Source organism: Epinephelus lanceolatus, chromosome 18 (assembly GCF_041903045.1).
Source record: "Epinephelus lanceolatus isolate andai-2023 chromosome 18, ASM4190304v1, whole genome shotgun sequence".
Lineage (NCBI taxonomy): Eukaryota > Metazoa > Chordata > Actinopteri > Perciformes > Serranidae > Epinephelus > Epinephelus lanceolatus.
In genome coordinates this window covers 8,966,120-8,982,290 of record NC_135751.1, presented here as the reverse complement: position 1 = coordinate 8,982,290, position 16,171 = coordinate 8,966,120, and the positions used below count along the sequence as shown (strand labels likewise).

At 39.5% G+C, this 16,171-nt stretch overlaps 1 protein-coding gene and 1 non-coding gene across 2 annotated transcripts in view; both read left to right on the top strand.

Annotated features, from left to right (window-relative positions):
• The first annotated feature begins 5,130 nt into the window (after positions 1-5,130).
• Positions 5,131-16,171, top strand: part of mvp (major vault protein) — a 29,478-nt gene continuing 18,437 nt past the window's right edge. The window contains exons 1-2 of the mRNA XM_033645138.2: positions 5,131-5,286; positions 10,260-10,438. Coding sequence (XP_033501029.1) covers positions 10,275-10,438 — 164 coding nt within the window. The 5' untranslated portion in view covers positions 5,131-5,286; positions 10,260-10,274. The remainder of the gene's footprint in view (positions 5,287-10,259; positions 10,439-16,171) is intronic.
• Positions 10,941-10,989, top strand: LOC144458707 (18S ribosomal RNA). The gene has a single exon (XR_013488092.1). It is a non-coding gene; the product is annotated as an 18S ribosomal RNA (ribosomal RNA).

The window sequence follows — 16,171 nt, the reverse complement described above, 5'->3', positions numbered from 1 at the left end:
GAATATATGATCAGAATAGTCACTCTTGTGAATCTTACTCACCTTGGGCTCACCTTATAGTGAATTAAGTAAAGATAATAAACTATTTTCCATTTTTCTAGAGACCAGAAACTCCCTCAAGGACCCCTGGAGGTCCCCAAACCCCTGGTTGAGAACCACTGGTACACAGAACAACATAATTGCAAGATCAACATGTTGGTGTCTTTCATCAGGGTCATAATAAAACGCATTACAAACAACATTTGAATGCAGGTAGGCATGCAGCAGGAAGAAAGGATGCCAATTGAAGACACCCAGTCATGTAGATTTACACATATCAGCCAGTGGTGTATCTGCAGAGGTGGGTTGGGTATATGGTCATGTGGCTCCAGGCCAGTCGTTGTCCCAGACAGGCAGACAGTCCCTTCTTGAAAAGAAGTTAGTTAAGGGTCATTAAAAACACAAATATTAGTTAAACAATACTACATAGTTTTAAAAAAACATCCTTATTTAGACAAAGAGAGGATAAAGTGTTGAAAACATTTCTGTTTAAAGGCTGAAGTTCTAATTACGTGTGATTTTAAATCCAGTTTTCTGGCTCGTGGAACAGAACCTGGACCATCAGGTTTCACTCCAGCTCTCTACCCAACATGTCTGACCATTTCAAATTCTACCTTTTGTAATATTAAAAAAACAAACAAATCTATTTTATACCAAGTGATCTTAACCGTGTGTAGTTAGTCTTCCAGTATGTTTGTGTCGTTGTAACTGAAACATGTAAAAGTGCTCGATCATGTTGTTGATACAAAGGGAAGCATGCTCAGCTCACCAGTCACTGTGTGTGTGTACAGACGGCATGTGACATGTCAGTGATATACATACTATTTTTTGATATCCATTATAGCCAATTTAGTATTTAAATTAGAGTTATCTAAATATGTATATTGTACACTAGAGGTATATACAGGAGCAGATATTCAACCAAAGTCTTTGTACAGATTTTCCTCAAATATTTTCACAAACATTTCCTTTAAAAACAAAAAAAAGATGCAGAATCCTGTTTGTTGTAAGATGTTTATGAAATGTTATTTTTTCGTGCAGCCTGCAGCGTATGGATACAGAGTCCATATTTAGCATGCCATAGCTCTATCTGAACATGTTTCATTGGTGATAAAGACTGTTAACCCTGGTGTGTGTCCTGTGACCGTGTGAATGGATCTGTGTGTTATTATCTCTTGAGTCTCAGGAAAATCCCTCCTGACCTCAACACGCTGGCTCCTCCGTGTCCTGCTGCTTCCAGCTACAGGGGATTTAAAAAGCTGAGTGAATTCAATCAGACGTTAAATACAGTCTGTACTGACTCACCTGTAATGATGATGTCACTGCAGCCTCCACATTGCTACAACATGACGTCAGTGTGTTCATAACAACACGTTACGTAAAGAATCTAATCAGCTACACAGTAAATATCACGCTGCATCATATTGGAGGTGGATGTGTGTGTGTGTGTGTGTGTGTGTGTGCGTGCGTGCGTGCGTGCGTGTGTGTGATTTCCTGTTGTTTTGGTCGTTCTTTGTCCCCTCTGGCTGTATTATTTGTTTAACCATTAAATATCTATGATGTTATCCTGCTCGTGTTTTTTTGTGATGTATCTTTATTGACAGAATTAAAGGTCCAGTGTTTTAGGGGGATATATTGTCAGAAATTGAATATAGCATAAAAAGTATGTTTTCTTTAGTGTATGATCACCTGAAAACTAAGAATCATTGTGTTTTTGTTACATTAGAATGAGCCATTTATATCTACATAGGGAGCAGGTCCTCGTCTACTGAGATCACCATGTTGGGCTGCCATGTTTCTATGGAAGCTCAGAACAAACAAACCAAACACTGGCTCCAGATAGGGCCATTTGCGTTTTCGCTTCAGCCACCGTAGTCAGCAGCCCTTCTGTGATGAGAGCATCAGGAAACACCAGTTGTTTTAAAGTGAAGCTGCTTTATTTAGTGCTGTTACCAGTTTATATCACCAGGTCTGTTTGCTTTGGGGGAGGAAGAAACCTCTGCAGATAATTTGGCCCACAGTAAAAACTTCCTGAATGACTGGATCTTATGTTGTCAGCGAATAAAGGTGAGCGCACATTAGCAGGTTCTAGGCTAGCAGCCCTAACGTGCCAGATAGCATCAGTGAGACACTGGTTTGTAACATGAAACTGCTTTAATCAGTGTTTTTACTGGTTTCATTCACCAGGTGCATTTGTTTTGGATAGAAAGAGACATCTGCGAATAATTCTGCTCCCAGTAAAAACCTCCTGAACAATAATATGGAAATCTTATCTCAAGTTTCAGCTGGTTTCGATCACCCCATGTTATTCTACAAATGAAACAAATGATATATTTTAATACATCCTACACACCTGGTTCAACATTACTAAACAGATGCTGCAAGTTTTGGAATGATTGGACAAACAACGTCTGACTCATAGATTTTTTGTTACACCAGTTTGTTCTTTTTCACTGGGTTGCTGTATTTTATTTTATTTAACCACAAGATGGGGCCATAACATGAAGCAGACACAGGTGGCAATAGAGGCGATACAATGACATGATTACCAACAATGTGATTATCCCATAGGGTGCCTCGCTGTGTTGAAAATATTGGAAGTGTATAAAAAGTGTTTGCAACTGACATTGTTTGGCCCTTGATGAAGCCGTGTCAAAACATTTGGTTTTGATTCAGCTTTTAACCACTTTACTATGTTTAGGACCAAATTTATATCCAGAGTAACTTATAGGTTATAGATTTACACTCAGAACCTTGCTAGTACTGGGTTGGACCCCTTTTTCCTCCAGAACTGCCTTAATTCTTGGTGGCATAGATTCAACAAGGTGCTGGAAACATTCCTCAGAGATTTTGGTCCATATTGACATGATAGCATCACGCAGTTGCTGCAGATTTGTCAGCTGCACATCCATGATGTGAATCTCCTGTTCCACCACATCCCAAAGGTGCTCTGTTGAATTGAGATCTGGTGACTGTGGAGTCCATTGAACTACAGTGAGTACAGTGAACTCATTGTCATGTTCAAGAAACCAGTTTGAGATGATCTGAGCTTTGTGACATGGTGCGTTATCCTGCTGGAAGTAGCCATCAGAAGATGGGCACACTGTGGTCATAAAGGGATGGACACGGTCAGCAACAATACTCAGGTAGGCTGTGGTGTTTAAACCATGCTCAGTTGGTACTAAGGGGCCCAAAGTGTGCCAAGAAAACATCACTCACACCATTACACCACCACCAGCAGCCTGAACCGTTGATACAAGGCAGGATGGATCCATGCTTTCATGTTGTTTCCGCTAAATTCTGACCCTACCCTCTGAATGTTGCAGCAGAAATTGAGACCCATCAGACCAGGCAATGTTTTTCCAATCTTCTATTGTCCAATTTCAGTGAGCCTGTGTGAACTGTAGCCTCAGTTTCCTGTTGTTAGCTGACAGGAGTGGCACCAGGTGTGGTCTTCTGCTGCTGTAGCCCATCTGCCTCAAGGTTTGACATGTTGGTTAAGAGATGGTCTTCTGCATACCTTGATTGTAATGAGTGGTTATTGGAGTTACTGTTGCCTTTCTATCATCTTGAACCAGTCATTCTCCTCTGACCTCTGGCAACAACAAGGCATGGTCGCCCAGAGAACTGCTGCTCACTGGACATTTTCTCTTTTTCAGACCATCCTCTGTAAACCCTAGAGATGGTTGTGCATGAAAATCCCAGTAGATCAGCAGTTTCTGAAATACTCAGACCAGCCCGTCTGCCACCAACAACCATTCCACCTTCAAAGTCACTTGACTCACCTTTCTTCCTCATTCTGATGCTCGGTTTGAACTTCAGCAGGTCGTCTTGATCATGTCTACATGACTAAATGCATTGAGTTGCTGCCATGTGATTGGCTGATTAACTATTTGAGTTAACAAGCAGTTGAACAGGTGTACCTAATAAAGTGGCCGGTGAGTGTATTCATTCAGAGGCCGTTTACACGTACACGGTGATTTTGATAAACGGAGACATCTTCCTTCGTTTGTGCCCTTCGTTTACACGCAAACGGAGATTTCTCCTCTGAAAACGAGTCTTTCTAAAAACTCCGGCCAGAGTGGAAATTTTGGAAAACTCCGGTTGCGCGTTTGCATGTAAACTGAGATAAACGCAGATAAACGGAGTTATAGGCAGCACACGTCACAGTATGCGCCGGAACTTGCGCCTGTGTGAAAAGTGCGACCTATGTTGCTATGGTGACAATGGATACATGGAAGGCTTGAGCTTCTCATTACACTGCCACCTACAGGTTTGGCATGCTCTTGTGTATATATACACGGGTAAGTGTAAACGAAGATCTTTTTGAAAACGGAGACGGTGAAATGTCCGTTTATGAAAATAGCCGGCAACGTGTAAACGGCCTCTCAGTCATGCATTTTAATCAGTCTTTCAATCATCTCACCAACTTCTTCTTAGAGCAGCTATTATTTATTAAATTATCTGGGCTATTATTATTCTACAATTTATAATGGTGTTTGCTGTAGTAATACAAAGACAATGGTGCAACTCTTGTAAAAAAAAAAATACATGTATTTAATATTTCTGCTTCTCATTTTTGGAGTTCAAAATAGTTTTTAAACCCTCGTTCAAGTATGATATGATTTTTTTTACGTGATAGTTTTAGACTACGTTGTCAATTTTGTGTTGCGCAGATATAGTAGTCGTTTGATCAATTGTTTAAATTAGTTGCAAGGTCTTTGACATGTTTTTCCTATTTATTTTATTATGTGCACCGAGGCACATTGTGTTCAGGCAGCTAATTTAGTAAGTTTACAGATTGACTCACTGTTGCACCGGTCAATACAAATACCATACAATGAATGACCAGCAGATGTCGCCGTTTCCTCTGTGTTAACACGTAAGAGGGGCTCAGGGCCTCAAAGCCTACAAGGATCCCCCCCACGTCAGTATGACACCTTACCTGCTAAAACTGACGGCAACACATCTGCTGAAGCCCCTTGTGTCTTTGCGTCCTTTGTCCGTGGGGCCGTATCTTGCTATCTGACTGTGACGCAGCGCTGCAGCAGTAAAAGTCAGTAAACCACGTGACTTTTGATCCCTTTTCCGGGATCATAACACAGGGGACACGCCCACCAAATTACAGTTCAGCTGTCCGTGTTTCCCCTGGTTCTTCAATAAGTTTCCACCAGTGGGACGACAGTCTGAGAAGAAGGACCAGTCTGAGCTGCCTGCCTCCTGCACACTCCTGCTGAGCCTCACGAGGTAAGAACCCAGGAACTACTTCTCCTTCCGGCGTTAGCAGAACTCTGCTATAAAATCTCAACATTTAAGACTTATCTTCTTATAATCTATAATTCATGCATGATAGAGTACAAGTAAATGTTTTGTGGATGAGTAGGAGCCTTTGCCTCGAGCAAAGCTTTATTTAACGATATCTCAACTTTAACAACTATTTGTCTTCTAATTTCTGTAGCCTTCCTCTACCAATACTACTGTGCCATCGGACAGTAGGGTGGAGCGATTTATAAATAAGAATAGTGCTTAATCTAAAACAGCAGCTACTCTGTGTTTATTAATGCACGCCGCTGTCAACGCAGCTTTCTAATAATTCCTAAAATGCCTTAATCAGTGTCTACCATGCATGAACACTGCCTACAATAAGGTTACATTAAATGTATAATATTCGTAATGGGAGTTTGATATTAGGTTGCAGGATTTGTCAGGGCATGTACGGTCATTACCAGGAAGCTGCCTGACAATGCCAATGTGAGAAGCTGTTGAGCCAACTGGCCTGCCTGCTGCATGTGCTGTAAGAGATTAAACTGAGTGTATATAATGTTAAAATGGGAGTGACAGCTCATTGTGCCGGAACAGATTCATGTTTTTAACAGGCCTGCAGTGAAAAACCAGACCAGCCAGTCTGATGCTGGCAGAGAGGGCAGAGCTGATGCTCTCTTTACTGAACAATGCAGTTTACACATAAGCACCTCCCATCTCCTCCTTCTTCCTCAATCTGAAACACCTTCCATCTTTGTTTGCTGTGTTTTTCTTAGACCATCTCTTTTTCAGAGCCCCATGTTTGAAATATGACTCAGGTTTTCTTTTAACGTTACCTGATCCATAACTTAAAACCCAAAACAATATCAGAACTGATACCTAATCTCAAAGTCTTAGTAAGCCAGTCATGGGCGAGTCACAGAGCCGTTCTGTTTGAACCCCATAATTTGCTTTTAATGATAATTGTAGATCCCTGAAGTTGGAGGGTTGAAATAAATGCCATTATTATGTGGAGAAGTACCTCATACGACCCCACTTTTTTTTAAAAAAAAAAAAATCCTATTTGTTTGAAATATGCATGTGACACCTATTCACATCAATAACACATGGATACATTTAGGTAAAACCCATGGACCCTTATAGGCCATGTTTTAGCAAGATTTCTTCATGTTTGAAACTTTCTGAACATTCAAAACATATCCTACATATCTGTGTTCTCTGAGGAGTCGAGAGAGGTCAGAATATTTCAAGAAAAAAATCTACCAGCTCTATAGTTTGCTGTGCATTATGTTATTACTCTGCTGATATGGTCGTATCCCCTTAGACATCAAAACTGTTGTGCAGATTTTCAGCTTTACCTTGTATGCAAACAGCAGGGCTTTGCATACATACAAAGAGGAGTGGAAAGATAGATACTAGGCATCAGTATTTTCCTGAGCAATCAATTACTCCTTTAGTTTATAAAATATTAATATAAGCAGATGCTTAAGGGCCCCTGGTCTCCAAATGGCCCCTAGAAAAAGTTTTTTATGCCTCTGGCCTGGCGATAGGGTTCAAAACCAAATCTATTCGTAATATTTGAGAAGCTCCAACTTGATTAACCAATTAATTATCAGAGTTGTGTCAGAGGAATTTTGGTCACACGAACAGACTTTAACAGACTTTACACTGAGTGTAAATGTTATTTAAAGGATTGCCCGTCAGCTGACAGAAGCTTCTGTTCATTAGCACTCTGTATTTGCAGAGTGTGTGACAGTGACGTACATCATTGCATAGACTTTGTACCATGTGTGATTTCTTTGTGTAGCAGGTGTGTCCGAGTGCATACCTGAGCTTCACTACCTACCTTGTCATTTATGACAAAATAAGCTCCCAGTTTAGAAAAGCTATTTTTCTTCCGGCCTTTACATTCATGTCACAGCCAGCTCACTGTTCGAATGTCCTTCCAGTTAAAGTCAGAAAAACAAGTTTCCTCAGTTTTCTCTTGTCCATCTGCCTGTTAATCTTAAGCGTTTTTCTCTGAGTCATGTTTAACCTTTGAGCTATACTCCTTCCAATTACAGCACAGTGTCAAATGTTTTTCAATACTAGTACAGATAAAAAAATGGCACAGATTCCTGGATAACACTTTTTCCATACTCTGTCAGTTATACTGAGGGTGCAGGGGACATGTCCTCACCACTTTTTTAAATGACTGATTTCATCCCCTTTACTTTTTAAAGGCAACATTTGTTAAAAATGTTCTTGCACCAAGAAATGATAACAAATGAGAAGGCTTTGGTAAAGGTTTATTTGCACAATAAGAAAACATACAAAGCAATGTAATTATTAAAAAAGTAGTAATGCAGACAGACAAAAATACTCCTAGGCTGATGATTCTGAAATGATTCATAAACATGCATGTGCCCATCAGTAACTTTAACAAATTCTTGACAGTTTCCTCTTGTCCAAGTTTTCCATTCTCTCTTAGTGAACATGAAAACACGTGAGTTATTGATGTCCAGGGGTTAAAAAATGAATTCAAATAATCAATGTGTCACTGATGTGAATAGGTGCCACGTGCACATTTAATGAAGTTACGTCCCCAAATAAAAGACACAAAAGAGGACTGAAGAGTAGATCATACCAACGTGTGTTGACTCAGCAGAGATAACATTAAATGAGAGAAGTTGGTCTACAGGAGAATACATATGTAGGATAAGATAAGATGTACCTTTATTGATCCCACAAATTCCAGTGTTACAGCAGTCAAGGAGAAAGAGTCAGATTAAAAATTTCAAAAATGAAACTTTAAAACTTAAAAACGGCATGCAAAATAAAGTACAAATGTACAAGAAACAGCGATAATAATAATAATAATAATAATAATAACAATAACAATAATGAGAAGTAATACAGAATGTTTGATAGCCTCATTGCAATATCATTTTTTTAATTTGAATTTTGTGTTTTCCTTCACATAAATAAAGACATTTCCACCATAAAATGGTTCATAAAAATTCACCATAATGCGTGATGCACAGAATTCCCTGGGGGAGGAGCCCTTGCGTGCTGCAAGTTGCGTATCACTGACCTACACTCTTGGTAGTAGCCTAGGCTGTGCCCTTTTTAATGCCATGTTATGTGTTTTTTCCCCGACTCTGCTGTAATGGCCTAATCTGACGTCATACCCCCATAAACATAAAAGCACATAAATTGAAGACCATTGAAAAATGTATTTTAATCTCAGCTCTTATGCTCCCACAACTTTTCAATAAAACGTGTGTTAGAGCTTTCAGTACTAAATGCAGTACTACAAACAAGGCATGCACCAAGCTTCTGCTCTGTCAGAATACTCAGAGTATCTGCTGATACAGAGTATTGATCTGATAGATAGGTTTATCTTTGGTAAGCAGCAAGACAGTTGTATTACTCATCAATAAAACAAATGTCTTTGTGTTTGCGTCGGTTTTTGAGTGATGTGATTACGACCAAGGCAATCACAATTCAAAGAGCGTCATTATAGCCTACTCTAATTTTTATTTTTTAAAAATTAATAAATATGTTGTGACATCTGTGGAAAAGCATGAAGAGAAATGTGAGTTTTTAAGATGACAATCAGTACGTTTACATGGTCAGTTTAATTCCACTTTCATTTGGAATGAAAGGCCATTCCGATTAAAAGTGGTTATGTAAACGGTCATTCCGATTGAAAATTAAATCCGATTAAAGGGGGTGGTTTATTCCATTTGTCATTCCAAATGAAAGAAGTTTGTGTGCATGTAAACCCTCATTCCTCTCTAAGTTCATTCTGGTCTTTCTGCGCATGCTCGTTTCCTTGCCCTTCTGGCGTGATGACGTATATAGCGCGCATAGCAACGGGCTGCATAGCAACGGGCTGAGATAGAGCAATCAGACTCGTTGCACTCACCGGTTTCCATACACCAAAGCATGGTCTTCTACCTCCCTTCTTCTACCTTCTACCTCCCTTCTCCTCCTCAACAGACGAAGCATTAGCAGAACAAGATTATTGTCATACTGCTGCTTCAAGAATATAAGCAAAACACGCCCGAAAAAGGCACAAAGAACGCCGTCGTCAAGCGTCTTGTTATCCGGAGCGAGGACTTTTTTCTTCTGGTAAACGTAAACACGTAACATCCGCCCCGCCCCCTATCCAATCAGAAACCTTCCCTGCTCCAAACCTTGCGCAGACCTGAATAAAGGCGATTAAACTGATCTCCCGTGTAAACCCTCAATCGGAATGAATATTTCCCATGTAAACTACCTGGAAAAACTTTAATTCCGAATGATTTCATTCAGATTTATTTCATTCTGAATGAGAAGCCATCATGTAGCCGTAGCCATTGATAGATTCCTGAGGTGAACGGGCCACTGCTGCACAAAAAAGCCCCAAACAGTAGAAAAAAAAAATTCTAAATCAGCACAAAGATCTCTATTTGTTCTCTGCTTATTGTTAGATGTGCAACTAGTTATTTTCATGATCAAATTCATCTGTCAATTATATTTTCAATTAGTTTAAAGTATTGTATTAAACTTTATTCGTCAGAGTTACAGATACAGATGAGGAGATAATGGCGTAATAGAAAGCAGCAAAATGCACCGGACTCACCAGTGTCTGAAACAGTTAGTCGATGAATTGATTAGTTGGTTGACAGAACAATAATGTGCAATTATTTAGAGTTTTCCCATTTGAACAAGGTCATTGTGAATCAACAATTTCAGTATCTTTATTGAAATAATGAATGATACATTTAAATTTGGTCCCAATGAGCTCAATGGATTTAAATAAAACATTTTCTTCAAATAATCAAATATGGTTTAGTGTTGGTGCTCTTGGAAAATGGGGGAAAACATTTCTTTATATGGTAAAACATTACTTTGAAAAAGTGCCACACACACACACACACACACACACACACACATATATATGTAATTAATTGTCTCTCTCCTCTCTGCAGTGTTGATTTTGGATCATGTCTAAGAAGTTGGGAAACCGCGGGCAGGAGATTGAGACGCTGGTGGAGGCGTCCATCATCCGCATCCCGCCTCATCACTACATCCATGTGCTGGACCAGAACACCAACATCGCCCGGGTGGAGATCGGACCGCTCACCTACATCCGCCAAGACAATGAGAGGTCAGAGAGAATCATCCATTGGAAGGAACCATGGGGAACACTCACACTACTGTATTCTTGTCAATTAGGAAGATCAATTCTGCCATTTAGGAAGATTTCAAAGGATGCAGTATTCTGTTTTTCCTCAGGCTTGGCTCACATCACTGCTGCTGCTCTTCAGTTACCAAAGTGACTGATTATCTTTCCATGCAGATATTTTTGACAAAACAATGTAACGCCCAGGTCTATGTAGCAGCTGTTCTGGAGCTTTTGATCATAAGCTTCAGAGCAGCTGCTGCATAGAGGGACTCTGTGGTGAGATTGTTTTGTTGACTTCCTGTGTTTCCAGGGTCAGTAATTAATAATTATTTCCGTATTACATTATATTTATCTTATGATCTTTTAATTCGACTTTCTGTTGCACCATGACCCATGGAATAATCCTGGCTGTGGTGTCAAAACTCAGAATATCATCTCAAACAGGAAAAAGCAACAGCAGTAATGTCAGCTTTTAACGAGGATCAATTGGAGGGCAAGTCTGGTGCCAGCAGCCGCGGTAATTCCAGCTCCAATAGCATATCTTAATAAACACTGAGAATGTCTTGTTAACACTGACACTCTCCCATATACAGATGTTTACTGTGTGTTGAAATCCTGAGGAGAAAAAGGCCAAAAAAATTATGTCCAGACTATTTTTGACATTTTATAGACAGAGAAGATGAAACTTTATATACAGAGGGAAGTTGTTGTGCAGCAGGTGCTACAAAGTGGTAAAGAGTGCAGATGAAGTATAAACAAGAAAGATTAAGATGCAAAAACTAAAGGTACACAAAGCCAGAAGTGTAAACAGGTGAACGGTAAATATAAACCATTAAACATGGAAGGCAAAGTGATTAATCACTTAATCGAAAATAAAAAATCTGCATAAGACCACATGAGTCGTCTGCACACGGTTATCAATCTGGAGGTGGCTGAGCCGGCAGCTAACATAGCTATCTCAATAAACAGTGCTAAACAACAGCAGCAGTGCTGACAGAGCTAATGGTGTTAACCAGAGGATAGTCTCGCCACCAGACAATCAGAGATCTCCGCCTTCTGATAGTCTGGGGACACTCCTTTCTAAAGTGTGTTTAACACACCGGCGAAAACGGCCGGCAACAAAGCAACGCCTCTTGCATTTTTGAAAAGGACACGCCTTCTCGGAAATGTGCGCTCCTCCTTTTCTCGTCCGCAAGGAAACAAACACACAGAGAGCTTGAAAATGGATGCCAAGAGATTTAACTCCGTTTTATCAAACGTGTGTTCATCTGTGAAGAAAATATTTTTTCCAGCGGATGTCTTAGTTACAACATGATTGAGCTAACTGGAGTAGTTTCATGTTATATCCGACAACGGGAGGCTTTTAACAGATGACGTCCTGATGTTAGCTTTGCTGCTAGTGTTAGCTGTCGCTGTCAGCTGCAGCCACTGCTGCTTTCTAGACATCGTGATTTCCTAAAACTGAATAAATACCACACATAGCAACACAAAACTGCTTTGCTAGCTCAATCATGTCGTAACTAAGATATCCGCTGGAAAAGATTTTTTTTTCACGGACCGTTTAATGAGTTATTACCTATTACAGACATCGCTAACGGCTAACAGGGCTAACAGCTAACAGTTAGCCCAGCTAAACGTGCACACAGAAATAGTAATGTTTGTTCAATCATTGTGTTTATAGACTTTACAAACATCGGATTAGTCCAAACGGTGATACATGTGAAAAATGTGATATATAGGCTATATATATATAGCTAAAAGCTCTGCTGGTTTTCTACCCGGAAGTATTTCTAAACAAGGCGATTCCTTCTATAGTCCGGCCGGACGGATGAGTCATGGCCTTGTAAAAGATTATGTTTGTTTCTTTTAGTTGGCGAGAATGTGTCGCCGCAAACGCGACAAACATCCACTAACTTTGACGGCGTTTTCTGTGAGCACGGCTGAGCCATTTTGTACCGCTACACGTGTTTCTAGTGGGACTATGTTTACAAGCACAAGAGTTCAGCGAGCCACCAAAGGACCGCCCTGCGGATTTACTATTGGTTCTGTAACGTAGGGAGTTTTTTTAAACTCTGAAATTGTATCCGCCCATCTAAACACAAAATCAGGGAGAAAGTCATCAGTCTTTGGTTAAGCAAAGCATCTAAAGACTGACTTGTGATTCTAACCAGAGGAGAACCAGAGAGTGGGCATGATGCTACTGTGATGATGCCCAGGCCCGCCATTGGGAAGGGGGTCAAGGGGTACAGATGACCCCGGCCAAAGGCCAAGGGGGGGCCCATGAAAAGGTCTATAGTTGACCTTTAAATGGGATCTAGTACAGCAATTTACTTACTGACTTAAATCACTGACAACTAGTGGTGGGATCCAACAGAAGCTCCACGATATGATATTATCCCGATTCTTTAGTCACGATACAATATTATTGCGATTTTAAACGTGTTGCGATATCCTGAGTATTTGGATAAAATATACTGCGGTTTATTACCCGTTTTTAACTGCAAAATCTGTCCCCACAGGAAAACTATGTCAACATCTGTATGATCTAGTAACATAAAGCTTTCAGTCTGTTCATCTCACTTCATTTATATATATATATATATATATATATATATATATATATATATATATATATATGTATATGTATGTGTGTATGTATATATATATATATATATATATATATACACAGTACAGGCCAAAAGTTTGGACACACCTTCTCATTCAATGCGTTTTCTTTATTTTAATGACTATTTACATTGTAGATTCTCACTGAAGGCATCAAAACTATGAATGAACACATGTGGAGTTATGTACTTAACAAAAAAAGGCGAAATAACTGAAAACATGTTTTATATTCTAGTTTCTTCAAAATAGCCACCCTTTGCTCTGATTACTGCTTTGCACACTCTTGGCATTCTCTCCATGAGCTTCAAGAGGTAGTCACCTGAAATGGTTTTCCAACAGTCTTGAAGGAGTTCCCAGAGGTGTTTAGCACTTGTTGGCCCCTTTGCCTTCACTCTGCGGTCCAGCTCACCCCAAACCATCTCGATTGGGTTCAGGTCCGGTGACTGTGGAGGCCAGGTCATCTGCCGCAGCACTCCATCACTCTCCTTCTTGGTCAAATAGCCCTTACACAGCCTGGAGGTGTGTTTGGGGTCATTGTCCTGTTGAAAAATAAATGATCGTCCAACTAAACGCAAACCGGATGGGATGGCATGTCGCTGCAGGATGCTGTGGTAGCCATGCTGGTTCAGTGTGCCTTCAATTTTGAATAAATCCCCAACAGTGTCACCAGCAAAACACCCCCACACCATCACACCTCCTCCTCCATGCTTCACAGTGGGAACCAGGCATGTGGAATCCATCCGTTCACCTTTTCTGCGTCTCACAAAGACACGGCGGTTGGAACCAAAGATCTCAAATTTGGACTCATCAGACCAAAGCACAGATTTCCACTGGTCTAATGTCCATTCCTTGTGTTTCTTGGCCCAAACAAATCTCTTCTGCTTGTTGCCTCTCCTTAGCAGTGGTTTCCTAGCAGCTATTTGACCATGAAGGCCTGATTGGCGCAGTCTCCTCTTAACAGTTGTTCTAGAGATGGGTCTGCTGCTAGAACTCTGTGTGGCATTCATCTGGTCTCTGATCTGAGCTGCTGTTAACTTGCGATTTCTGAGGCTGGTGACTCGGATGAACTTATCCTCAGAAGCAGAGGTGACTCTTGGTCTTCCTTTCCTGGGTTGGTCCTCATGTGTGCCAGTTTGGTTGTAGCACTTGATGGTTTTTGCGACTCCACTTGGGGACACATTTAAAGTTTTTGCAATTTTCCGGACTGACTGACCTTCATTTCTTAAAGTAATGATGGCCACTTGTTTTTCTTTAGTTAGCTGATTGGTTCTTGCCATAATATGAATTTTAACAGTTGTCCAATAGGGCTGTCGGCTGTGTATTAACCTGACTTCTGCACAACACAACTGATGGTCCCAACCCCATTGATAAAGCAAGAAGTTCCACTAATTAACCCTGATAAGGCACACCTGTGAAGTGGAAACCATTTCAGGTGACTACCTCTTGAAGCTCATGGAGAGAATGCCAAGAGTGTGCAAAGCAGTAATCAGAGCAAAGGGTGGCTATTTTGAAGAAACTAGAATATAAAACATGTTTTCAGTTATTTCACCTTTTTTTGTTAAGTACATAACTCCACATGTGTTCATTCATAGTTTTGATGCCTTCAGTGAGAATCTACAATGTAAATAGTCATGAAAATAAAGAAAACGCATTGAATGAGAAGGTGTGTCCAAACTTTTGGCCTGTACTGTATATATACTATGTGAGGATATAATATTGCCACACAAAAATATTGCAATACTATGCTGTATTGATTATTTTCCAACATAAGTCAGCATAAGACAACATCATGTATTTACATGACAAATAAATGTAATTTTAGTATTAAAAGACATTTCTGATAATACATGATGAATTCTGATTATATACTATTTCAGTTCTGCACACAATATGACCAATATTTTATTAAATTAGCCCTCAAGATTGAATCAGTAAATAACAGGAAAATTTCACACACACGCACGCACACACACACACAGAGCAGATTAAACCTGTTTATCACATTAGTTTGTTTAAAGGACTTAACTCTCTTTGTTTTTGTGTCACAGTGAATCAGTGTGTTATCAGTTTGAACAATTATCTCCTAGACGACACACATACAAAAACACACACACACACACACACACACACACACACACACACACACACACTCTCACACACGTGTATCATTGTGTTAGAAAGCCTTTCTAAGCAACACTGTTGTGGATACACTGATGTAGTTTCTGCTCTCACAGGGATTTTATCCCTCAGATAAGCAGAAAACTGCAGAGAGGTATTTAAGGACATCACTGTAAGCACTCCATGTGACTGAGAATTGATTACATTATTGATTTGGCCGGATACATTAACTCTAGTCACTGATTCTCTCTCGTAGATGGAAGGAGACTTTGTGTAATTGAAATGTCTTATGTAAGATATTCGGTTTTCAATCTTATGAAAGTGAACAGAGCAGCGAATACTGGCATCATACATGTATGTAATAAGCTGATGATATGTTTTATCTGTAAAATAAATAGTACACTATTGTGTAGCAGTTAGTTACATGTAGTGGAGTAAAAAGTAAAACATTTAGTGGAGTGGACAAGTACCACAAATTTGTTCATTTATTCTGTGTAATGGTGGAAACTAAATACTGTACTTCAGTACAGTTTTAAAAGTAATAAAAACAACATATCTTCTTAAGCTTTTCTAATAACAGTAATATTATTATTTGTTATTCTTACCTACAAAAAATCTTTTGAAAAAAATATACATTTTTAATGTAGTAATGATGTCATGAACAAAAGACACATGAGGAAATGACTGCATGACTGAGTTGAAAGTTACTGTTAACTTTCAACATCACATCACATCAGCAACAACAGGACTGGACTGTGGAATGGACAATTTTAGATTTTAATTAGATTTTCAATTTCTATTTATGCACTTACTTTAACATATTATATTATGTATATTCTAATACCACTGTGTTGTTGTTGAAGGAAATGTGGTTGTTGTTTTTTATAAGCTGCTGGACAGTTAAATTTTCCTTTGGTTATGAATAAAGTTCTTTCTATTCTATTCTATATATATGTTTTAATGTATTCAGGG